The sequence below is a fragment of the Lampetra planeri genome, unplaced genomic scaffold, assembly GCF_965212315.1.
Source record: "Lampetra planeri unplaced genomic scaffold, kcLamPlan1.2.h2 scaffold_1453, whole genome shotgun sequence".
NCBI classification, from domain to species: Eukaryota; Metazoa; Chordata; class Hyperoartia; order Petromyzontiformes; family Petromyzontidae; genus Lampetra; species Lampetra planeri.
In genome coordinates this window covers 4,505-29,235 of record NW_027614176.1, presented here as the reverse complement: position 1 = coordinate 29,235, position 24,731 = coordinate 4,505, and the positions used below count along the sequence as shown (strand labels likewise).

General features: G+C 42.6%; 2 protein-coding genes across 2 annotated transcripts; both read left to right on the top strand.

The window, feature by feature from the left end:
• Positions 1-746: 746 nt before the first annotated feature.
• Positions 747-7,706, top strand: APEH (acylaminoacyl-peptide hydrolase). Its single transcript, XM_078622335.1, has 22 exons — positions 747-954; positions 1,035-1,161; positions 1,268-1,355; positions 1,472-1,547; positions 1,748-1,839; positions 2,372-2,440; positions 2,530-2,667; positions 2,747-2,838; positions 2,918-2,958; positions 3,210-3,331; positions 3,788-3,848; positions 3,932-4,029; positions 4,157-4,208; positions 4,344-4,432; positions 4,552-4,690; positions 5,998-6,081; positions 6,344-6,424; positions 6,515-6,603; positions 6,812-7,002; positions 7,244-7,346; positions 7,416-7,522; positions 7,601-7,706. Exons 1-22 carry the CDS (start codon positions 747-749, stop codon positions 7,704-7,706), a joined length of 2,253 nt encoding a protein of 750 aa, XP_078478461.1.
• A 19-nt stretch (positions 7,707-7,725) lies between these two features.
• Positions 7,726-20,507, top strand: LOC144739374 (toll-like receptor 9; the record flags this gene model as incomplete). Its single annotated transcript, XM_078622333.1, is given in 12 exon segments — positions 7,726-7,731; positions 8,923-9,097; positions 9,100-10,646; positions 10,648-10,881; positions 10,883-11,056; positions 11,058-11,379; positions 11,382-11,872; positions 11,960-12,155; positions 12,947-13,110; positions 15,430-15,633; positions 18,556-18,559; positions 19,765-20,507. Coding segments are annotated over 12 exon segments (4,260 nt in total), but the record flags the coding sequence as incomplete, so codon positions are not given.
• Positions 20,508-24,731: the final 4,224 nt, after the last annotated feature.

Genomic DNA, 24,731 nt, shown 5'->3' with positions numbered 1-24,731 from the left:
TTTTGACGTTTCCTGTTGGGTGTTATGCTACAAAATAAAAGCATGGTGATATATTTTGTAAGTAAAACATTTTTAATCATAGGGATATTGATCTGAACTATCTTGTATTTAAGGACGAGACTTAGTGTTTGTTTTTTGCAATTATTTTATGAATTACTGGGTCACTCTCAGACGTATTCTTCAGTGGTGTTGAATATTGTAACATATTTTGTATGTTACAACAGGAAACTCAAACAAGTCTTTTATTTTGGCTCGTTTTTCTCGTTTCACTGAAGCCCTTTCATTGTGCTTTCAAGGCGTGACATTTTGCAGAGTAGCGACACACACTGTCCCAAACATGGACTCACAGGTAACGTTAGTAAGAGAAATTGCTCGTTTCCGAGCGGCACACACATATCGTCGCGATTTACGAAAACATTAATTACGATTGCTAATGCTAATTGGGTGGTCGTCACCTCGGATAATAGCCTATTTTTTATTGTCTGCTAACTTTCGTTCGTTAGCTAACTCGCTAGCCTGATTGGTTGGATTGTTTACCGACAGTAGCTACAGGAAGTTCTTGCTTAAATTAAATCCATCAAACATCGTGTTGTTTACTTTGACACTTTGCTAATCACGTTACTAACGATAGCAGTTGCTTTATGCTGTTGGGTGTTAATGTAATCACCTGACTTAGAATTTGATAACGAACTGTCAATTACAACAGCACAAACTTCTCCAATGGTGGCTAGCTCCTCGGCTACACAATGAACAGGCCATTGTTAGTCGTTGGGCAGTTTGTGTCACTGAGGCGCAGTTTGCGTTACTCGGCTGCTTGTTGTCAGGTGATGACAAACCCGGAGGAAATCTCCAGACTCTACAGACAGCTCAGCCTCTTCCCATCACTGAGCAGGGCCGATGTGGGACCTGTCATCACTTCTCAGTATGGGGGCAAATACAGCAACATCTACACAGGTTTGTGTGTATGTCCTCATGTCTCCATCTCTCAGTTTGACCTTTGATATTGATGGTAGTTTGTTCACTTCCTGTGACAGAGTGGAGCCAGCGTGATCTGGAAAGGAATGAGAATGTGAAGTTTTGCCAGCATTATGTTGTGTTTCATGATGACAAGTCGGTGGTCTTCTCAGGGGCCTCAGGAGGCTGCACAGAAATCAAGGGAGAGTATGTAAACAGACGTTTTTGGTTTTTTTTATCTGGACTGAGTTTGGGCCAGTTCTAGTGGACCCCTTGTCCCATGTTTACCTGAGCAATGTGCCTCTCCTGTCAGGTTACTAAGTAAAGATTCCCCCTCTGGTGAGATGAAAGCTGTTGTCAGAGAGTGCACCATCAAGGGAGAGGAGAAACACTTTCTGGAGGTTTGTGGCTATGTCATCATGTCTTCTACCATATATTACGACTAATATTTCACTTGCTGTTAGTGTTGAAAATTAATTATTTGAAATGTAAAAGCTTTTTAACTTTTTCTCTCCAGATATGGAGTAAAAACATTAAGGTGAAGAGCATCAATCTAACAGCCCTGAAGAAACATGGCAAAGTTTATGAAGATGGTAATTTGCTGCAACAGACCCTCTGATGTTACTTGTAAAATGGATTTATGTGATAAATTACACAATTAGGGGATCAGTCAGATAGTCAGGTAGAATGAATCAAAGCGCTATTGAAATTTGTTATCAGCGTTTCAGAATCAGTATTTTCAAATATGTATTTTTCCAGGTGGCTGTAATCAGCATGTGTTTTGCATCCTTAGATCAGTTTGGCTGCTTGGTTTGGTCCCACTCTGAGACCCACCTATTGTATGTGGCTGAGAGAAAGAGACCAAAGGCTGAGTCTTTCTTCCAGGTTGGTCACCATTTCTGGATAGACGCACACACATAGAACAGGCAGCTACAGTTGTTTCATGTTTGGAAATGGTAAAGCTGGTCAGTTTTAGCAGATGCCAAATTTGTGGTTATGTTCAGCACTGATGACAGTTTTGCAGAATTTTTTACACTAAAGTAAGATAACCGTGCCAAGTGGTGTTTGTACAAGTTGCCACCGATATGGATAAGAGTTTTGTTTGTCAGAAACCAAAACTGAACTTGTATGCTCAATAATAATTATTGATTTCATCATCATTATCATTTTTATCACCCTCAATTGTAAACTGACTCCACATCTACACCCTAACATACCCGCCAAACTGGATTAGACATATCTCAAAGATTGTTGAACAAAAAACACCTTCATGTCACTGATCAGAGTTTGAGATATGACCAAAAAAACAGTAAAGCACCAGTTGTCTGTTCAATGTTTTGTATGATTTGTCTGCCCGTACCACATGTACCTATGGTTGCAAAAAGTAGGTACTAATTGGATTTGTTTCTCCTTGTAGACTGAGTCACTAGAGTCTTCTGTTGCAGATGAGGAAGAGACCATTAAACTGGAAAGAAAGGCAGTCAAAGTGAATGCAGTTTAAATGTCTTATACACTAAAACATCTGTTAGTTTTTTCTGTGTTTCTTATCTGACTAAGAGTTTTTGCTACCTGCAGGGGGAGCAGTTTGTCTTCCATGAGGAGTGGGGTGAGGGATTAGTTGGTAAGAGCAGCCCGGTGCTTTGTGTTTTGGACATCGAGGGTGACAACGTCTCCGTGTTGGAGGGCGTGCCAGAAAATATCTCCCCAGGACAGGTTGGTGCAGTGTGCAGTGGGTTTACATATGTGACCAAACACGCTTAATCTCACTTATCCTGTCTCTCCATCGCTGCAGGCATTCTGGGCTCCAGGTGACACAGGTGTGGTGTTTGTTGGCTGGTGGCATGAACCTTTTAGACTAGGCCTGAAGTACTGTCCCAACAGGAGGTGATTGCTCTTCACAATGATCCGGGACAAACCTCTTTCAGGTTCCCATGGTAACTCATTTTTCCCCTTTCTCTGTCAGATCCTCTTTGTTTTATGTGGATCTCACTGGTGGTAAATGTGGTAAGTGGACATTTCTCTATAAATCACATGTGTGGCATCATGTGGCAACTTAATAACATGACCATCATATAAGTGAAGATACCGCAAACCAGTTGTAATATCACAATCATCAAGGACCAAATTTGTGTCTTTTGCTTATGAGTAGAAGATTCACGCTAGCTTTTCTACCAAACGTCTGGTTATTTGTGAAATATCTAAACCATGATAATCCTCCTCATATTCATGTGGGATCTGCTCGTTGTGTCCCTCAGAGCAGTTGTCATCAGGCACCAGTGCAGTGTGCTCTCCCAGGCTGAGTCCAGACCAGTGCCGCATTGTTTACCTGGAATGTTCAGTCTACGGACCACACATGCAGTGCGGCAGGCTGTGCATGGTAACCCAGGATCTAACCTCTTTCCCAACATTTGTCTTTGTTACAAAATGCCCAGTGTTTCTATCTAAAATAGTTTTCTGGTGTGAGAGCTGTAAATGTACTGGCGTACATCCGTGTAGCTATGAGGCAGCCGTGCCACTGTCAGCAAATTCCTCTCCAACAAAATGTTTATTTAAACGGTGGTGTGTTGTTTTCGTCAAAGATAGTAGTATTATGGCACTGCAAAAAATTGTCATCCAACCACTTCAACCATCCATTCACTTCAACAATTTCGCCTCTTTTCCTCTTCCTCTTTTCTGAAACAGCTGCTGCTCACTATTTGAAAATACAGAGAAGATACTTTTCAGACCACAAATAGGAGAAGGGCACACAGTGTTTTGTTATAAATGTAGGTGTAGAAATCTACATTGTGTCTTATCATATGCTTTGCTCTCTGCTTATGTAACCTACCTCTAGTATGACTGGTACACGAAGAAGACTTCTCTGGTGGTGGATGTGGTGAAGAGACCAGGAGAGGGTGAGATGCTTGGTGATAAAATAATGCACTTCTTTGCGCTCCATATTATTACATACTTTTTACATGTTGGTGTGGTCTTTCAGATGGCTTCACTGGTATCTACACTTCTCAGCTGTCCCCTCAGTGCTGGTCAGCTGATAGTCAGCGAGTTATCATTGCTTGTCCTCAGCGCAGTCGCAAGGTACGGTTAATACCTAGGCTGGTATTGATGATAATACATAACGAGAATGTCTTTGTAAAGAACTGACATTTTGTAGATCAAAAACAGTACTTACTGAGCGATTATTTTTCCCCTTTGTCGTGTCTAGGAATTATTGATGGTGGATATAAGCACAGGGAGCGTCACCTCTCTGACATCAGGTGAGTCACATCCTGCATTTGTTGACCACGCTGCTAATGCTCAGGTCCCCCATGGCTTATTTGTTCTCCATGCTTATGTTGTGGGTCTTCTTTGAGGTCAAGCTTTGAGTGAAATGATGCTCTGTTTTTTTGTAGAGTCTGACATCGGTAACTGGTGTTTGCTGACCATAGAGAGAGATCTGATGGTGGTCAGCTGCTCCTCTCCAAGCCGCCCTCCAAGCCTGGTAGGTTCACAGAGGCGATTACAAATTACCCTTATTTAAGTGTTAAAGGCATTTTCTTTTATTCACAATAAATAATTGGTTGTAGGAACCTGTCAACAGTGTGTCTTTTCTGTGTGCAGAGAGTGGGGTTCCTTCCACCCAGGGATTCTCAGGAGGACATGGTTTGGGTTACTCTGGAGGACTCACAGACATTGCCAGACATTGATTGGCAGATCTTGACTTTCACCCCTCCACCAGAGCAAGAAAACAGTCAATACCGTAAGAATGAAAAGTCGGCACCTTAATAACACTGAGATAGGAACTGAAGTACATATTGTACATAGACTATATATAACATACACAATATATACAAATACACATATAAAACCACATTTTATTTTATATTCATTTTACTAGTGATGTGTCGTTCGCGAACGCAACGGCTCTATGGGCCGGCTCTTTGAGGTGAACGACGGGAGCCGGCTCCCCACCAATCAGGAGCCGGCTCCCTTCGAGGCGCTTTTTTTTTCTTGAAGACGCACGTGATTGGTCAATATGCGTGGTGCCGTCTCTGTGTCTGCGCTGCTTAGTGCGCTGAGCAGAGGAGGGAGGGGCGGCAGCCTGGCACACGAACAGGTCAAGAGAGGAGAGAGAGTGCAACACGGAGGACAAAAAGAAAAAAGAAAGAAAGTAAAAAAGAAATAAGTCAAAGCAGGAAAAGGAGCCATATTTTGACTCATTTTAATTATATTGATGGCTCCAAATCAGAATGCATTGTCTGCAAGACCAAAATATCACATAGAGCCGGCTCAACCAACAACCTCCACAGGCACCTGAGAACTGTCCACCCAGCAGCTCCACTGGAGAAGCGACCAATTGAACCTGGTATTAATGAAGGTGCCAGTGTGTCATCTGTAACTGTTGCTGCTGCTCCTGCTGCTGCTGCAGTGTCAACGGCATCATTCAGTAGAGTGAAAAAATAAAGGCTATTATAATATAGTAGTATAATATATTTTTATTATTAATTATTCATTCATTTTGTGCATAATGTTACATTATTATTATTATTATTAGTATTAGTAGTGTAGTATTATTGGTAATATATCGATTAAAGCAACAAAAAACTCTGAAGAGCCGTTTGGGAGCCGAAAGAGCCGGCTCTTTTTAGGGAGCCTAACCAAAAGAGCCGGTTCTCTAAAAAGAGCCGGAATTCCCATCACTACATCATCATTCATTATTGTACTGCAAAGACTTTTTCCGTTCATGTTCTCTACACAATTGTACATGATGCTTTTTGCACCTCTGGTTAGAGGTTTAACTGCAGTATCTGTTCTATGTACAATGAAAATCAAGTTTCTGTTTTCCTTTCTACTGTTTCTTCTGTTCATAGTGGTCACGTTGTTTGGTTTTCCTAAACAAAAACTCATGTAGCTTAGATAGACCTCAGTCACTCTGCAGAGAACATTGACATCAGTTGAATCAGCACATTTATGGCAATCAGATTGTCTGTAATAAAAGCTCCACATATTTAAAACTAACCTGGCCAAATGTCATCTTAGTGAGACTAATGTGCGTGTGTGTTCTAGCTGGCCTGGATTTTGAAGCTTTGCTGATTAAACCAAAAGAGGTGAAGGATGGTGTGAAGCTGCCTCTTGTTGTGACTCCGCATGGTTGGTTCTTTTTTCTTTGTTCTTAAACGTATGTGTGGAAACATTTAAACGTAGATTCGATAGATTTGTCACTTACATATATTTTTCGAACAACATCAATGAGTCATTTGTTCCTGTGACAATAATGTTCTCCGTGGGAAGATGTTTCATATTATCCAGATCAAGTTTGCTGCACCTTCTTTCTTCTATACACCACCTTCTTTTCCAGAAAACTGGTAGTTCAGTTTATTTTAATATTAATGCTGTTTGTCTTTTGATGTAGGGGGTCCTCACTCTGTGATTGTAGCTGACTGGCTGTTGTCTTCCTCTGTGCTCTGCAGGATGGGCTTTGCTATATTACTGGGTAATTGTTATTCCACTCCAGGTTTGCAATATCTCAAGTAAACAAACCAATAACTGATGCCGATGCTTTGTTTTCTTGATTGTTTTTCAGTGAACTATCGTGGCTCTCTTGGGTACGGCCAGGACAACATCCTCTCATTGCCTGGCAATGTTGGCACCCAGGATGTGAAAGATGTTCAAGTAAAAACAGTGTTTACAGCTACTTTTTATCATGAATTTAAGTAGCGTGAAATACTGGAAATATTTATAATGAAATCTTTCTTATGACCATGCATTAGTTTGTGGATTTAGTTGTGGGGAGTCATTACAACAAAAGCTCTGTTTGATTTTTGCCATTTAATTTACTAATTCTCACGGTGTCTTAATGGTTTCCTTTTCCTTCCACCAGTTTGCCGTTGAGAGTGTTCTCAAAGGTGGTGAGTTTGACTCGCAGAAAGTGGCAGTTGCTGGGGGCTCCCACGGTGGTTTCCTGTCCTGTCATCTGATCGGCCAGTATCCAGAGTTCTACAAGGCCTGTGTGGCCCGCAACCCTGTCATCAATCTGGCCTCTATGATTGGGAGCACAGACATCCCAGACTGGTACATCCTGGCACACACATACCCCCACCAGCTGTCTGGGCGATTTTCTGATAACATATCTTTGGTATCTGTGGTACACATGCCGCTGTGACAGCTGTATGTAAGTGGTTTGGATAAAAGGCCCCTGTTCCCGTCACTGTCACTAAAGAAAGTGCTCAGGAAGACTTACAGACACGACAGGGGAAAAAGGCGTTTTAGAGATGTGATCTTTCCTCTTTTTCGTTGTTTCTGGTGTTTGCAGGTGCATGGTCGAGGCTGGTTTTGACTACAGTACAGAGTGTCTCCCTGAAACTGCTGTGTGGGAACAGATGTTGGACAAGTCCCCAATCAAATACATCGCACAGGTATGAGTGTCTTTACTGTGTGTGTGAGTAAATTATTACTAGCTGACGTATGAATATAATGTCATTTAGGTAAAGACACCAGTGTTGCTCACACTGGGGGAAGATGACAAGCGTGTGCCCAACAAACAGGGCATTGAATATTACAGAGCCCTGAAAGCAAAGCAGGTCCCAGTCCGGTAAGCAGCGTGTACTGTATGTACAGCATGTCAGCACATTTATTATTCATTCACTAACACTCTGATGGTGTTGTTTAGTTTGCTCTGGTACCCGGGGAACAACCACTCACTCTCGAAGGTGGATGCTGAGTCGGATGGCTTTATGAACATCGCTCTGTGGCTAACTCAACATTTGTATCCGTGATGGTGCTACTGACAGATACATGGCTGTATGCTAAAGCTGTTGTTCATACGAACAAAAGATATGGGGATACTACTGTGTGTGAAAGGTGTTCTCGTCCTGGTTTCAGGACAGTGTGAGGTCCATGCCAAAGTGCTCTGTAGCAAGAATACTGGCCGTGCTTTACGTGTGTTCTATCTTTGGCCATGATTCTTCCAAAAAGTGGATGGTTGGTTGATTTGAATAGTTTGAACGATATCTAACTCAGTTTGATTTAAAGGCAATTGTGAATTCTCACAAATATTTACTGATACTTGTATTTTTGCACTACATACACTAAAAATCATCAGCTTTCCAGTGTGCGAGTCGTCTGAGGTTCTATTAATAAAGAAACATCATTTAATCAGTGTTTTCTGCTTTGCTGTATTTTTTTAAACAGAAAATACATTTAATAAAGTGACTTGAAATTGTCGGACAAATCTAGGCATATGTGAATATATGTAAATATTGAAATGTGATGTGTGATATTACTCATTTAATTCTATTTCTGTTGTGGACACTGAAAGGAAGTCATTCAAAATGGAAGAAACATTTCTCTCTAGTGTTACTATGAGTGTTACTATATATATATATATATATATACACAGACACACACACACCACATTTTATTTAAATTAAAATAATATTTATATATATTTATTATGTTATGAAGGCAGTTTCTTTTTTTTTTTTTTCATAGTGTGTCATTGAATTCCCCTTCCTCATATATTGAGTTGTGATGGATCACATGATTTGTATCTCACTGCTGTAACATGATTTCACTTCTGCATTGATCAGGTTTCGCTTCACATAATAGTTTAGTTTGATTCATCAGACAGATGCATCAGAGCGCCTCATCAATTCACCTGCAATACCAGCAATGGTACGTACAGTGTAATTTGTTAAATCCTTCACTATTAGAATATGCTTCATGGACAATATAACCGCTGACACAGCACTTTTCATAGAATCTCGTCAAGCTTTAGAAACATTAAGGTTAAAATGTGGAAAACAAAGGGGATGCAGAAAAAGATCAGTTAGATTAATCAGTAAGTAATAAAATATAACAGATTGAAGTGAGATTGTTATTATACGTTATATAGTCGAAGGAATGTTACTTTAAGTGATTCTGAAAATATTGGTAGTGGCGTGTTATGCCAGATGCACCAAACGAGTGATTCAACTTGTGTATCTTTTTCAGGGTTTTTTTAAAATTATCCTCATCCTCTGTCAGCTTCTTCCATTAGCGACGACCATAAATACCAAATTCTTCCCATGTGACACTGACGAGAACGTCACGATGATCGATTGCTCTGACCGACCCCTCAACCGTGTCCCCTTCATCAAGTCAAGCACCGTCAAGTCAATCAATCTCAGTTGGACTAAATACAGCAAGTGGAGCAGCACGCTTTCTCAGGTGTCCCAAACCTTCACACTCTGAAAGTGATGAGTAATTGTCAGCCGGGTCGCCTAAGAGGTTTCAAGGACCACTCTTGTAAAATGGAGATCCACTTCTATGCCTTCAGGAGCCTTCAAAAGCTTCAAGTTCTCTATCTGTCAGGAAACAGTCTTGACTCTATACCCTGGTTACCTGAAAGCCTGCTTGTTCTTGATCTACAAAATAACCGCATCTTCCACATTATCCAACCTCTACAGACTCCACATCTGGAACAGCTCTTTCTCACCAGAAACTGCTTCTATGCAAACCCCTGCAACCAGACTTTTTACATCAGTGAGACTGTTTTCAGACAGCTGCCTAAACTCAGAAATCTCACTTTAGGGTACAATAATCTAACAGCTGTTCCTGAAGGGTTGCCGCCGTCACTAGAGAGCCTGGATTTAAGGGAGAATACAATTACAGAAATCAAAGAAGGAGCCTTTGCTGGTCTTACAAGACTTAAGAATTTGAATTTAGAATGGAACTGCCAGCGCTGTGACCATGCTGCCAGACCCTGCTTTCCTTGCCCACACAATCACCCGTTATTCCTCCATCCAAAGTCATTCTATGCTATCAATAGTTCCATCAGCTACCTGAGTTTAAGGGGAAACTCTCTAAAAACATTTCCAGAGGGACTTTTTCAACCTCTGAAGAGTTTAAAGAGATTGGACCTCTCTGACAATCTCCTGGCATATGCCATACGTAATGGGACTTTCTTCTCAGAGCTGAAAGGCCTCACTTGGATGAGTTTAATCTACAACTACGAGCCACTACTAACATTTAAAGAACTCGTACTCTCACCATATATTAGCAACATAACTGGTCTGCAATATCTTCTGCTGAGTGGTAACTTCTTCCATACGCTCTCCAGAGACAGCCTGGATGTTTTGTCTCAACTTCAGAATCTACAGATCCTAGAAATGAGAATGAACTTCATCAGCAGTTTTGAGTTGACAGCTTTGGAGCAGATACCCTCTCTGGTCTACTTTGACTTGTCTCAAAACATGTTAAATTTCCTTCCATGCTGTTGGAGTACGTCATCTGGGCCTTTGCCACAGCAAAGATGTCAGCTCCAGAATCTGCATGATTTGGATGACCAGTTGATTATTCCCACAGATCGAGACCTGACGTCCCGAAGTGAGATCTGGGAAACCAACAAATCAGATGAAACTTTTGAGGACCATGTGCCACTATTTCCAACAATATCAGACTTTAAAACTTATTTTTGCCGACAGAAACTGACAATCAACCTGTCTCAAAATGACATCATGTCTCTGAAGGAGGTCGTGTTTACAGGTATGGAAAATGTTGTTTGTTTAGATCTTTCCTTTAATTACATGAGCCAGACATTAACAAGTGGAGTGTTTGCAGGCATGAAAAAGTTAGTTTTTCTAAATTTGGCTTACAATAGAATCGATCTTTATCGCAGAGAGGCTTTCATTGAGCTCAGAACCACGCTGAAGGTATTAGACATGCGAAACAATGAGTTTCCACTTTAAGATGAGGGGCATGGGCCATAGCTTTGAGTTCCTGAAGAACTTGACAAACCTAGAGGTCCTAAGTTTGGCAAACAATGGCATCGGAATGCGGATTGATCAAATGCTGATGAGCAGCTCTTTGAAATACTTATACTTCCATGGAAATAACCTGGACATTATGTGGGAGGCTGATAACAACAAATACACTAGGTTTTTCAAAAACCTAACAAGCCTCATCTACCTGGGACATCTCCAACAACAACCTAAAATCCATATCACCAGAGGTGCTGTGTAATCTCCCAGAAAGCATCGAGTCCCTCCGGATCAGTGACAATCTTCTCAACTATTTTCCATGGCAAAACATCTGTGCACTCAACAATTTACGTCACCTGGACCTGAGCGAAAACTTCCTCAGTTATTTTACCTCACAAAGGCCTATGTTTTGGAACCAATTTTTCTCTTCTGAATCTCGGTCACAATCGCATTACTTTTATTCCTGAGGGGTTCTTTGAAAGTGCAGAATCACTGCGATACCTCTTTCTCAGCCATAATCAGATTAAAGAGTTAAACCACCAGTTCCTCCCAGCCCCGTTTAAAAAAGGCAGTGCGCTTCAGAGTCTCACCTTGCATGCCAACCCTTTTAAATGTGATTGTGGTACATCCTGGTTTGCAGACTTCCTGCGCTCTACTCCGGTACAGATCCCTTATCTAAGCACACATATACACTGTCAGTACCCAGAATCCCAACAGGGCAGAGTATATTGTCCATGGACCCGCGCTCTTGCCAGGATATTTACGGTAGCTTCGCTTTCCTGGCCACCTCCTTCATTGCAGTGACTTTCACCATACTGCCTCTTCTGAAGCATCTCTACGGTTGGGATTTGTGGTACACCTTACAGGTGCTTTGGGCTGGACATAAAGGATACTCCCAACTTGCTGGTAGGGATTTGCAACATTGCTATGATGCTTTTGTGGTTTTTGACTCCAGTAAACAAGCGGTGAGAGACTGGGTCTACAATGAGTTGATTGTCCATCTGGAGACTTTGGGCCACAGGAGGTTTTGTCTCTGTTTGGAGGAGAGGGACTGGATTCCTGGACTGTCACACATTGATAACCTACACAATGCTGTCTACAAGAGTGGAAAGACGATCTTTGTGCTGTCCAGTGGTGAGACCGTGAATGGTGTGATCCGACAGACTTTCTTCATGGTGCAGCAGCGACTTCTGGATGAGAAGGTGAATGAAATTTATTTGAAGGCATTTCTGTCAACTTTTTTCAGAGTTTTCACACCACAAATTCCTTCGTCTGATCCTGCCCCACAGGTGGATGTAGCTGTCCTGGTCCTTTTGGACGAACTGTTTCCCAAATTGAAATACCTTCAGCTGAGGAAAAGGTTGTGCAGAAAGTCTGTATTGTCCTGGCCGCGAAATCCAAGGGCCCAGCCTCTATTCTGGAATCAAGTTAGAATGGCACTGTCATCGGATAACCTCAAATCCTATGACAACAACATGAGTGAAAGTTTTTTATAATAATCATTTTCTGGCTAAAATCGTCTGGGAATGAATGTTTCTGAACATACTTGTATTAATGCTGAAATGTGTTGTTTAGTCAAAATGCAGATACTCTGTTAAATCATCATGTTGAAAGATGTGGTATTGTAACATTCAGTTTTTAGGTTTTACATTGTACTCCCTCTAGTTTTTTTTTGTTCATTTTACTTCTTTGGCTCAGACTCAAGGTTGTGAGAGGAATAATTAGTGTACAGAAAAATTGATCTTTCATTTAGATTCTGATCATGTGGGAAATAAATGATTGTGTTTTGTACTTTCATGTATCTCTCAAAGTCCGTTTTTCACTTCTGTTTGAGTGACGAGAGGAAACGATACTGACAGAGACTTATCTAAAAGGCAAGAACAGTTGGAAAATGACCAGTTTCTGCACATCTTCCTATTAGCTTTATGGGAAATTATTATTATTATTATTATTATTATTATTATTATTATTATTATTATTATTATTATTATTATTATTATTAGTGTATATTGTTATTAATATATTGTTATTATATGATATATTATTAGTATTACTACTACTACAAGATTGGGGTCTTTGTAAGAGACTGAAGTCATGGCAGTCAAAGTGTGTGTGTGTGTGTGTGTGTGTGTGTGTGTGTGTGTGTGTGTGTGTGTGTGTGTGTGTGTGTGTGAGAGAGAGAGAGAGAGAGAGAGAGAGACAGAGGGGTGGTGGTGGCAGCTGTGTGAAATGAAGAAATCCTCGAACCTCGTCACCGTCATTGCTCCCCCACGCAGCGTCATACACGCCCGCGCCAGCTGGGGAGCGCGCACCCACGCGCAGCCGATGGCACGCAGGACAGGCAGGTCACGAGACAGCTGAGCGGATGAGGTCATGGAGCTGCGCTGAGGTCGGACCGGCGACGTGCGGGACTCACCGGGGATGGAGAGGCGCCTGTCCGGTAAGGCAGCGCTAAACATCGGGACTTTTCCTTCTTTCTCTCTTTTTCAACGGTGACTTCTTTTCAACAAATGCAAACTGTTTGCTTTCAGTACGTGCTGCAGATTAACTATTATGTAAGAGAGACAACTCATGTCGCCGTGCGCATACGAGCAAAAAACTAATCCTTCATGCTGTGGTCGTAGTAGAGTTCGACCACATGCAGAGCCGAGGTTTTACGGAATACAGCGGATTTTGATAGTTTTTATACCGGCAGCCTGTTGGAGTCTTGAAGTCGTGGTCACATCCTCCAATCCAACCCGTTTGCTGTCTCCAGCTGCATCTCCTCTGCGTCGCGCCAACAGCTGGCTGTAGAAGTCAGAGGAGGAGCTCCAGGTGAAGTGAGACTTGTTTGGTCTCTTGCTGTGTAGTTGTACTTGCTCAGACTGACCATCAACATTTCTTTGACGCAAGTTCCGTCCGGTGGGTTAGTGTTGGAAAAGAGGTCTATAGATATATATAAAACGACAAAACGTTAACGGTTTACAGATGTTTTAAAGTCCAGAGATTCACGTACGTACCGAGTCTATACACGGTATGATTTATCAGATGGCACATGAAGCTAGATTCATTGTCTCAAACAATGATGGATGGCGGATTGACGGCTATGGTATGACTGACAAGCAGATTTAACCAATCTCTTAGTTGTATCCTGTGCAGTGACCACCAGTATCCAATCCTCTGGGATTAGAGGAGGGATTATGATTTCGGATTTGCCTCTGAATTGCAGACAGCCTCCAGTATCTAGTCTGTCCTGGACTGGATATTCATTTAGATTACCTGTGGACATGATTTACCCACTTGAATTGTGCATAAATCCAATAAATCCTATGTCTAATTTAGATGTTTGAATTTTGCTAACTATTAGGAACAACATGTTGGTGTTGTATTACATTACTATTATCCATGTGTCCCTCTGTGTCTTATGCACACTCCTACAATTCCTATTTTCCAAATATATTTCCAAATCACATATTTCATTTACCTAAAGTCGACAGTATGTCTACAGCCATAAGGTAGCATGATGAATTATGCAGGTAAGGATGGTAGGCAATAACAACTACAGTCTTCCAACTTCCTCTGCCATCAGACACATCTAATGACAATACTCTGTCTGGTTCTGAACGGAGCTGTCCATGGTTCTGAACGGAGCTGTCTATGGTTCTGCATTGACCTTGTTACTCTCGTCTTGAATGTTGAAAATGGTAATGTATGGAAAAGTGGCTTCGGTGTCTATTCTTCGAACAGACAGTGATGATTTCAACAATCCTTTTGTTCATTGGTCGATTCCAAATCTCGTTTATTAGAGAGGTTGCGTGTGTTGTTTTCATTCACTGTTATTTGACAATTTTTTTTCAGTGTTTTGTCTTACTCTGATTTGTCTAGAATCCACGATGTCCAGCCGTGCAGCTGCAACCAAGAGATGTCTGGCCTGTATATCTGGGAGTCCCTTGGCGAGTAGTCAATGCCACTGTCTTCTAATAGGACTAAAGAAGACTTAGCCTCCAGCCCCAAATAATCAGTGATGGACAGGTGAAACGTGAAAGGCCAAGAGGTGGCCTTTCCTCTTAACCTTCTCATCCACTTAAACAGTGTCCTATACAGTACTTGCCAAAAATGCCTTTAAATATTCGAGCCAAGCCAACGCAGAGCAAGCTTTCTGCTGGCTCCAAGAGCAGTGCACACACTGATAGTAGCACAGCTCAGTCACGCTTTTCAAGAGCTCCTAAAAAGGGAAAAGGCAAACAGGCTGTAAGTTCAGCACCAGGCTCCCGCTCAGGGCTAGAACCTGGTTCTGTGTCGGGAGGTTTGCCCACACCAGGGTCAACGTTGGTTAGAAGTCAAGGTACAGGGTCACAGCAAGGGTCAAAGATCAAATCTGTTAGAGTAGCAGAGAAAGCAGCAGCCCGAGGTTCAGCAACAGCTCCAGGGGGTAAAACACTGTCTATGGAAAACATCCAGTCCTTGAGTGCTGCTTATGCTACTTCAGGTACCATGTACCCCTGCGAGCAGGATTCCTTGGAACCCTCAGGTGGTTACCCCAAAGGCACCATGACGCTGGGCAGGAGCACCAGTCGCTCCTCCTATGGTGGTCAGACAGCAGGTATGGGCAGCAGCCCAAACATCACATCCTCTGGGCTGCACCACTTATCCAACCACTATGGGAGACCAGGCCACACAGGGACCTCTAGGGACATCTAGTCTGCGACGCCAATCTGGGAGACATCCACAGGCATCAGAGTCATCCGGTCATGGAGAGGCTTCCTCATATGACCTCCAGGCTCAGCTTCGGGAGCTGCGGAGGGAGAATGACACCTTGAGGAGAGAACTAGATGGAGGGAGAGATGGGAGGACAGGCCCCGGCATGAATAACGTCAACTTCTGGAGTCCAGATGTGAAGAGAGACAAGGGAGTTAGGCGCGAGGAGGCAGTGAGGACTTCAGTTTTGAAGGATCACTACAGAACAAATCAAGAAGACACTCAGGTGAGAAGACAAACAAAATAGCTGTATTTCCTTTGAATGTAGCAGTACATCTATTTACTGCATTACATACTGTATTCAACCTTCATCTTGCCAGAACATTTAAATCTGATTTTTGAGTCATCTGCGAATACCTCACATTGTTTCTGTTCCTACTGTCTTCAAGGTTTCATAGGAAGGCTTCTGTGTAATATGCGTCTGTGACTGTGTTTCCATGGGAACATGCCTCAGTGGCAGCCAGTCAAAGTGTTTGCCAGGTTCTCAAAAAGCTCATAGCTTTTCCTGAAGGGATAGTGACCTGTCAGCTCTGAGCCACCTCCTCCTGCTGCCTCCTGCTCTGTCTGAGGTGTTTGTCCATCTGTCTGTCTCACTGCACAGCTGCTGTAGATAGGCTCCTTCTCTGGTGATCCTGATGCCCATCATCATGCATCTGGTGTAGTCATGCTGCTCTTCCTTGTGTGCAAAGTGTTTATTCATATCTCGTCTCTTCATGACTTCTATCTCTTTTGTAACCAAGGAGCCACCTCTGCATTTGTATTTATAGCTTTCGCCATTTAATTGTCATACAGCGTGCGTGAGGACACCCACACAGACATACACATGTTTGTGTGACTTAAAAAAACAAAGTAGTTGTAAAGTTGATTCTCTATGATATTTCGGAAAATAAATATTTATCATCATCATCATCTCAACTTCTTCTTCTTCTTCTTCTCCTTTCGGCTGTGTCCCTCTTCAGGGGTTGCCACAGCGAATCATCGATTTCCATCTTTCCCTGTTGTCTGTATCCTCTACTCTGACTCCAACTACCTCCATGTCCTCCCTCACTGCATCTATAAACCTCCTCTTTGGCCTTCCTCTCTGTCTCCTACCTCCAACTCCATCTCTAACATTCTCCTACCAATGTATCCACTGTCCCTCCTCTGCACATGTCCAAACCATCTCAATCTAGCCTCTCTAGCTTTTTCTCCTAACCTTCCTGTCTGTGTTGTCCCTCTGATGACCTCATTCCTAATCCTGTCCATCCTGGTCACTCCTAAAGAGAATCTCAGCATCTTTAACTCTGCCACCTCCAGCTCTGCCTCCTGTCTTCTGCCTATTGCTAGTGTCTCTAGACCATACATCATAGCTGGTCTAACCACAGTCCTGTAAACCTTTCCCTTCACCTTAGCTGAGACTCTTCTATCACAAATCACTCCTGACACTTTTCTCCAGCTGTTCCACCCTGCCTGCACCCTATTCTTCACTTCTCTTCCACAGTCTCCACTACTCTGCACTGTTGATCCTAAGTACTTAAACTCCTGCACCTTCACCACCTCTGCTCCCTGTAACCTCACTTTTCCACTGGTCTCCCTTTCATTTATGCACATATACTCTGTCTTGCTACGACTGACCTTCATTCCTCTTCTCTCTTAGAGCAAACCTCCACCTTTCTAGGTTCTCTTCCAACTGCTGCCTACTCTCACTACAGATCACAATGTCATCTGCAAACATCATAGTCCAGGGAGACTCCTGTCTGACCTCATCTGTCAACCTATCCAGAACCAAAGCAAACAAGAAGGGGCTCAGGGCCGATCCTTGATGCAGTCCTACCTCTACCTTGAAGTCTTCTGTCCTTCCAACAGCACATCTCACCACTGTTCTACTACCTTCATACATGTCCTGCACCAAGCCAACATACTTCTCTGACACTCCTGACTTCCTCATACAAAACCACAATTCCTCTCTTGGCACCCTGTCATATGCCTTCTCTAAATCTACAAAAACACAATGCAGCTCCTTCCTACCTTCTCTGTACTTCTCCATCAGCATCCTCAGTGCAAATATTGCATCTGTGGTGCTCTTTCTAGGCATGAAACCATACTGCTGTTCACAAATCTCCACTTCCTGTCTCAACCTGGCTTCAACTACTCTTTCCCAAACCTTCATGGTATGGCTCATCAACTTTATCCCTCTGTAGTTACTACAACTGTGTACATCACCCTTCTTATAAATTGGTACCAGAACACTCTTCCTCCACTCATCAGGCATCTTGTTACTGTCTAATATTTTGTTCAACAACCTAGTCAGAAAATCTACCGACACTTCCCCTAAGCACTTCCATACCTCCACTGGTATGTCATCTGGACCAACTGCCTTGCCACTCTTCATCCTTTTTAAAGCTTTCCTGACTTCATCCTTTCTAATCTGATCAACCTCCTTCCTAATCATTTCTGGCTCCTCATTCCTACGTTCCCTATCGTTTTCTTCATTTAATAATTCCTCAAAGTGTAATTTTTAATTTAATCATCATAATTAATCATAATCATTTAATTTTTAATTTAATCATCATCATCTCAACAGAACTCTATATTGTTACATTGTAGACCAGCAGTCTTAATTTTTAAGACAAATAAAGAAAAATACACTCAAGACTCATGAACAATAACATAAAAACATACACACAAGTTGATTCAATTCAAGTGTCCGTAGTATTGAAACATTTGTACAACTATCGGTCGTACAGCTATTGGTTGTACAGATATCTGTTATAAGTCTTGTATGCTAACTTCAAACATACAAGGAGGCTATCTTTTTTTGCTGTTTGACCCATTAAACAAACTATAATGTGAGTTTGAAGTGATTAAATGTTGTTTTTAAAGGCTTCATTAGCTGTAAATATAATGCAATGACATATAACTTCTCATTTTGTTTTGTCATTGTCACACACAAGCCTTCACTACTCACACATTTATAATGACTGCTAGCACAAAAGTATCTAGAAATTAAACAGAAAAGGATGTGTCTCTTCTATTAACGTAAATAATTGAAAATGGCTTTATAGAATTCACTTAAAAATCTACAGCTGAAAATCCATCCATACAGAAAGAGTCATAAAAGATCTCACACTTTGTCAAAGATGCTGCATGTGTCCATCTGTCCAAACAGCAAAGTAAATGAATATTTATCAGCTTTATCAGCTGTCCTTGAGCATTCTCATGCATTTTAATTAACACCATCTGCAATGTTCCTGCAGAGTTTATGTATGACCAAAGGTGAAACAGACTTCAGACGTGCCCAGTTTCAGAAGGTTTTGACCTTTTCACTAATGTACTGCAGCTTGAGGCACAAAATTCAGAATCACCAAGCTTAGCACACTTCAGACAGACACTCTGTGATTGTGATGCTATTGATCGATCATCTTTTGATCGATCAGTCTTTTCTGTCTCTGTCTTCCAGAACAATAAAACACTGAGCAAACATGTTACCTTTGACAAAAAGACAGAATATGTCATCTGTTGTCTCCAAACATCCTTTCATTGCCTTCATGTTTGGATGTTTTTTCTTCTCCACCTCACAGAACTTTATAATTACCATTGACAATGTCACCTTGTCTCTCTGCTGCAGTGATCAGCCGGCCCCCTCGCCATCTGTTTGCATGTGTGTGTAAGTGTGTGTGTGTAACTTACATACATATGTATTTGTATTGTGGTGTGTGTTTGAGTGAAAGATTGTCCACCCACTCTGACTTGATATTCATTGCAAGTTTGTTGCATCGATTATCCGTGTTCGCCCTCGCCTTCCTCCCACAACTCTGTCTACCCTCTGGACTCGAGCGGTGCAGCCAGAAAGTCAGAGGAAAATTTCATGTCTAGTATTTTGATGTTAAATCTGACGTACTCTGCAGTCTGTGGGGAATACTACTTCAGTACTAGTTGTACTACTACTACTACAACTACTACTACTACTTCTACTTGTGCTTATCAAAGTTGTATGTGCCCAAACATATTACTGTTGGTAACATGTGGTGTTTTGTAAACACCCCCTGACCACCACCAGTATAAAAGCTGTTTATGTGAATTATTACTCTTTTTCTTTTGCCCTAACCCATCTTGTCCCCGTTTACTCCAAATCTTTGCTTGGAAGCCGAACAGATCTCATATCTGACAGACCTCAATAGCTTTTCAGTGAAATGTTGCCCCCCTCCTGGTTAAAGTGGGTAACAATCACTCTGAGGATTTTAACTTGGGTTTGTCCATCCTTTATGCGGCGTATGTGTTATGGACCTTAAAGAAGTCAAAAGCACTATTTCATACATTTGACTAAACATTTTCTAGTGTGTGTAACCATTGTTATGTGCTTGTCTTTCAATTTTAGCAGCTGCCATTAACAGTTCAGGAGCTTCAGGAAGAGTTGAGAGTTCACAGGGAGATGAACCAGTCGCTTGCAGCAACAACGCCAGCAAGGCAACACCAGCTCCTGTAGAGAACTGCGTACAGACCACGAACACCGAGGGGACTCAGCCCTGGCCACAGTCCAGACAAAGCCCTAGCAATCTGCACAGTCCTGGCCCAAAGAACAGCCCACGAGCCAGCCCAGCTAACACCTACAATCCAAGGCAACAGGAAGCGGACATCATCATTCACAGCCCTGGTTATGGCTGTAACTCTGCCATAGGCACACAGAGAATCAGTCCAGTGAACACTCTGCAGCCGCACGCGAATCAGCCCCCCTATAGCCCCAGTCAAGGTCCGGCTGTGGTGCCCAGTGCTAGTTTTGTCCGCCGCTGCAGCCCTTGCCAGGTGCCCGGGTGTGACGGCTTTTCCTCACCTCCTCCTCAGGATCAGTCAGAGGAGAATTTCTTTTACTTGCAATCGGAGCATGAGCGCCAGGCCAAGGAGCTATTGCTGCTGAGGAAAACCATGGAGGAGATGGAGGTGAGAATCAACTCTCAGAAGCAAACACTAGGTGCCCGGGATGAGAGCATCCAGAAGTTGCTTGAGATGCTTCAGAACCAAGGTGAAAGCCAGGGACACTTGGCCCGGGGACAAAGAACAGGCATCATTACTATGGTGGCACAGGAGGCCGAAGCCCAGCTTGAAAATATGCAAGTGAGAGAGGTGAGTATTTGTGTTGTTATTTGTTTCATTTGCACACCAATTGGTATGAATATATCTATAATAACCATGATGAGAAAGTTATATTCATGTACTATATCATACTATAGAATATTCATTCATTTTCTTCCGCTTAATCCGGTTACGGGTGTGCTGGAGCCTATCCCAGCTGTCAACGGGCGAAAGGCGGGGTACACCCTGGATAAGTCGCCAGCTCATCGCAGGGCCACATGAAAGACAGACAACCAACCACTCACGCACGGACAATTTAGAGTGACCAATTAACCTCAGCATGCTTTTGGAGGTGGGAGGAAGCCGGAGAGAACCCGCGCAGACACGGGGAGAACATGCGAACTCCACATAGAAAGATTCTACCTTCTTGCTATGAGGCAACGGTGCTAACCACCGCACCACCGTGTCGCCCTACATAAAATATTATTAATATCAATCATAATAAAACATTATCAATCAATGATGTGCATGTATGTGTGCGTTTGTGTGCCTATGAGTGTTATGCAGAGTGTGAAAGCAGAAAGCAGCTCAGCAGGTCTTATTAATGGGCCAGATTAACATATGGGGAGCTAAGCCTGCGCTCAGCCGTGCAGTTTTACAATCTGACTCTGTTCGTTTGTGTGTTTGTGTGTGTGTGTGTGTGTGTTACTGGGTATGCTCATATGGCAGTTCCTCATATTGCACGTGCATGTGCATGGTATAGGATTTGGCTTTAAGCATTTCCTTTGCAGGGAAAGGCCTCCAAAGCAAACCCATATTCATCAGTAGACCTCCAACTAGACACATTTTAAACAGTCAGTTTCATGGCTGACACTCATATGACCCTTTTCTATTGTGTACATATAACGTGCAGACTTCACTGACAGATAAATGCCAAGTGCCGTGCCTCCAGTGAGTGGTGGTGTTGCACAGGTGTGCCTTTATCCAACGCCACGAGGACGAGCAGTGCGCTGCCCTGTGCTCCTCACTGCTGCCTTCTGCCTCGTTTATTTTTAACTCCTAAATCTTCTTAGCCCTTGATTTCTCTACCTCACTGTCACTGGGAGTGTGTTTAATGTCTGCGCATGGCTCTGTTATTGTTTGTGTCATCATGTTCTTGTTTTTATGTGCTGTTTGTCCCCCGCTATGTCTGTTGTGTCCAGTCACAATGATTACGTTGTGTGTGTGAGTGTGTGTGAGTGTGTGTGCACATCTGGGGCCTGTCGGCTTAGCATTTCTAGGGAGGACACACCCTCTGTGGGCTGCCGGTGGCTGATGGGAAATCCACTCATGCTGGTCACTGGGGTGATTTTGTCAAAGGGCAGCGTGGGTCTTTCGGCTCATCTTCATGAGAAGCCACTGCTGAGCACGTGTGCGTGCCTGTGTTTGTGACTTAAACATGATGTGTGTGTAGGAGGTGAGTACCTGTTCACACACTCTCTGTGACGTGCTGTTTTTAACAGCTTGACAGCTTAACACATAGTATGTGTGCTGCGGCTGTGTGTGTGTGTGTGTGTGTGTGTGTGTGTGTGTGTGTGTGTGTGTGTGTGTGACTGGTGCTGAGAGGTGTGTGGGGAGGTGTTTTTCTAAGGTAGAAAAACAGGCAGTGTTTTTCTGAATATTAATGTATGATTAATGAGGGAAAGCCCTCTGACCGCCCTGATTGAAAAGAGAGGTGATTGTTTTTCTTTCGTTTTTTTTCCTCTCTTCACCTTTCAGCCTCCTGGGAGGTAAAACCGTGGCGTTGAAATCTGTGTGTACGTTTCGATATTTGTATATATGTGTGGTTGGTGTATGTCCGGTATGTGTGAGCGAGATACAGGCGAGTACATACGTGTGGCTTTTCGTTTGCACCCTCTGATGTGTCGCATTTGGTGCCACTCTTAATTTTGGCAGGTTTTAAAGCAAATTAATGTGATTTTCAGCAGCATGTTTAATGTTCATATATAGGGGATATTTGTTTTGCTATTTGCAGTTGCTGAAGTTGATTTTTAACACTTTGGTCCAAAGAAAACCAGAAGGGCACCGGAGTTCAGACCACTGCTGACTCTAACAGCCCTTCTGTTATATGGAACTTCTCAAATGAAACAATCACAGATATGTCGATTAAAAGTAAATACTACTGGAAAGAAATAACCTGTCAGACCTCTTTCATTAAGTTGGTGTGTGTGTGTGTGTGTATACATATAAGGCTGTTTACTTGTTAAATGAGTAGAAGAGAGAAAGTTGGAAAGCATCAGAGTGTGATGGCTGTCTAAGCTCATGTACAAATTACTAGTTAAGACAGTGAGCAGTTTCTTTGTGTATGTCTAAGTATTTGTGACTTTTAATTTAGTAGCTTATAATAAACATTCATCAGCCCTCAGCCTGCTCCTCTTAAATGTAGCTCAGCCGTCATGAATGTGTTGATCCCTGTGCCTTACCTGCTGTGATAAGTCAACACGTCTGCTGCGAAGGCCTCTTCACTACCCAAACGTGAATCATTTCTCACTCGCTTTATTTTCCTGCAGGTGAATGGTGAAGTGAATGCAAATTAGCTGAAGGCGTTCAGGCAGATGTTTACCTAAGAGACAACCTAATTCCTGTGAAGGTCCTTGCCTTGTTTAATTGCCTTACGCTCAGACTTGTCATGGTCCACCAACAGCGGCAGCGCTGCTTTTGCCTTCACTTAGATGTTTTGATTAGCTCTGAAGGAATCCGACACTACTGCTCTCTTAATCTCTTCAGAATGGCACCAGCATATTTAGCTAGATAATAAATGTCCATGTTTAAAGTTTGCCTTTCTTTTATATCCATGGCTCAGATATGACTACAGCAGGATTGGGACCATATATACTCGTTTCTGTGTATATCTACGTAGAGAAATGTTTGCTGTAAATGTGCATTTAATTCTGTTTATGAGTGTTCTAAATGTCCCCTAATGGGCTTTTTGTATGAATGATTTGGGAAAAAGTTGGTTTTATTTGTGTTACAAAGACTGAATTAAATATGGGCCAATAAATAATGACAGTTTAGCCCTTTAAGTCTCACTGTCAAGGTTGTACTGGCGGCCAGATGTGAAGTAACTTGGACTGGCTGTCTGTGTTTATGTCTGGATGGTATGCTCATGAGGAGTTTGTGGGAACATACAACACTCCATCACTCCTTCACCTGATGTGTGTGTGTTTTTTTTCCCGACATTTCAGTTGTCAGACTCTCTCAGCTGCACAATCCTGCACACCTTTTTTTCCCCTCCCACTTGTCCATTTAGGTAATACAACTGGTCAACTTTAAGCGCACGTGCGAAGTAGATAATTTGAGTAACAATGTCATCTATGATGTTTGTTGGAGATTGTATTTTTTTGCAGTACTATTAATAAACACAGAGTGGCAGTGTTCTATTAGACTTCAACCGTCAACCGTTGTCACTATTAACCCCCCTATCCCCCCCATCCCTGGGGCTATGTGTGATGGCACATACGCGCAGAAACACACACGCTGAGAGGCATAAATCTGGGCCTAATCGACTCTCCCCAGCCACCAGGTCCCTGCAGACCAAATAATAACAGCTGCACTGCTGGTCTGTTCCTGCCTGGTCCTGACCTGCTGCCAAGGGGTGCACGCTCACACACACACACACACACACACACACACACACACACACACACACACACACACACACACACACAGAAAGATTTTTGCTTGAAGATGTCATATGTACTTTCACACACATCGTCATGCAGATTTGACTCAGGGCTTTGGAGGCTGTATATGATGTCATCATTTGGACTGTTGCAGTGCTCCATTGCTGAAAAAAGTGCCTTTATCATCTGTTTATTTGTAACTGTTATGTATGTATATATCTGTCTATGTTTGTTTGTTAGTTTTGGCCTCCCTAGACTCATTGGCACAGTTTATTGTCAAAATGCTTTTTTTGTTGTTGTTTTTTTTACACTGTGACCCTTTATTGGCTACTTTTTTTAGCTTCACTACCAAAGCAACACACACACACACACACACACACACACACACACACACACACACACACACACACACACACACACACACACACACACACACACACACACACACACACACACACACACACACACACACACACATTCTCTCTCTAGTACTCCCTTCTGCCCACCACTCCCACCAAACCTAACTCTACCCCGCCATGCTCTGTTGATCTCCCAGAATGTTTGAGCGGAAAAGTTTATTGGGTCAAAATTACACCCCTGAAACTCTTCTCGT

What these genes read in the sequence shown, in the direction of transcription:
- APEH (XM_078622335.1), top strand. Translation starts at nt 747, where the DNA reads ATGAACAGGCCATTGTTAGTCGTTGGGCAGTTTGTGTCACTGAGGCGC. An exon ending in GGTGAAGAGACCAGGAGAGG is followed by an intron (nt 3,849 to 3,931) that starts GTGAGATGCTTG and finishes GTGGTCTTTCAG; the next exon opens with ATGGCTTCACTGGTATCTAC. An exon ending in CGTCACCTCTCTGACATCAG is followed by an intron (nt 4,209 to 4,343) that starts GTGAGTCACATC and finishes GTTTTTTTGTAG; the next exon opens with AGTCTGACATCGGTAACTGG.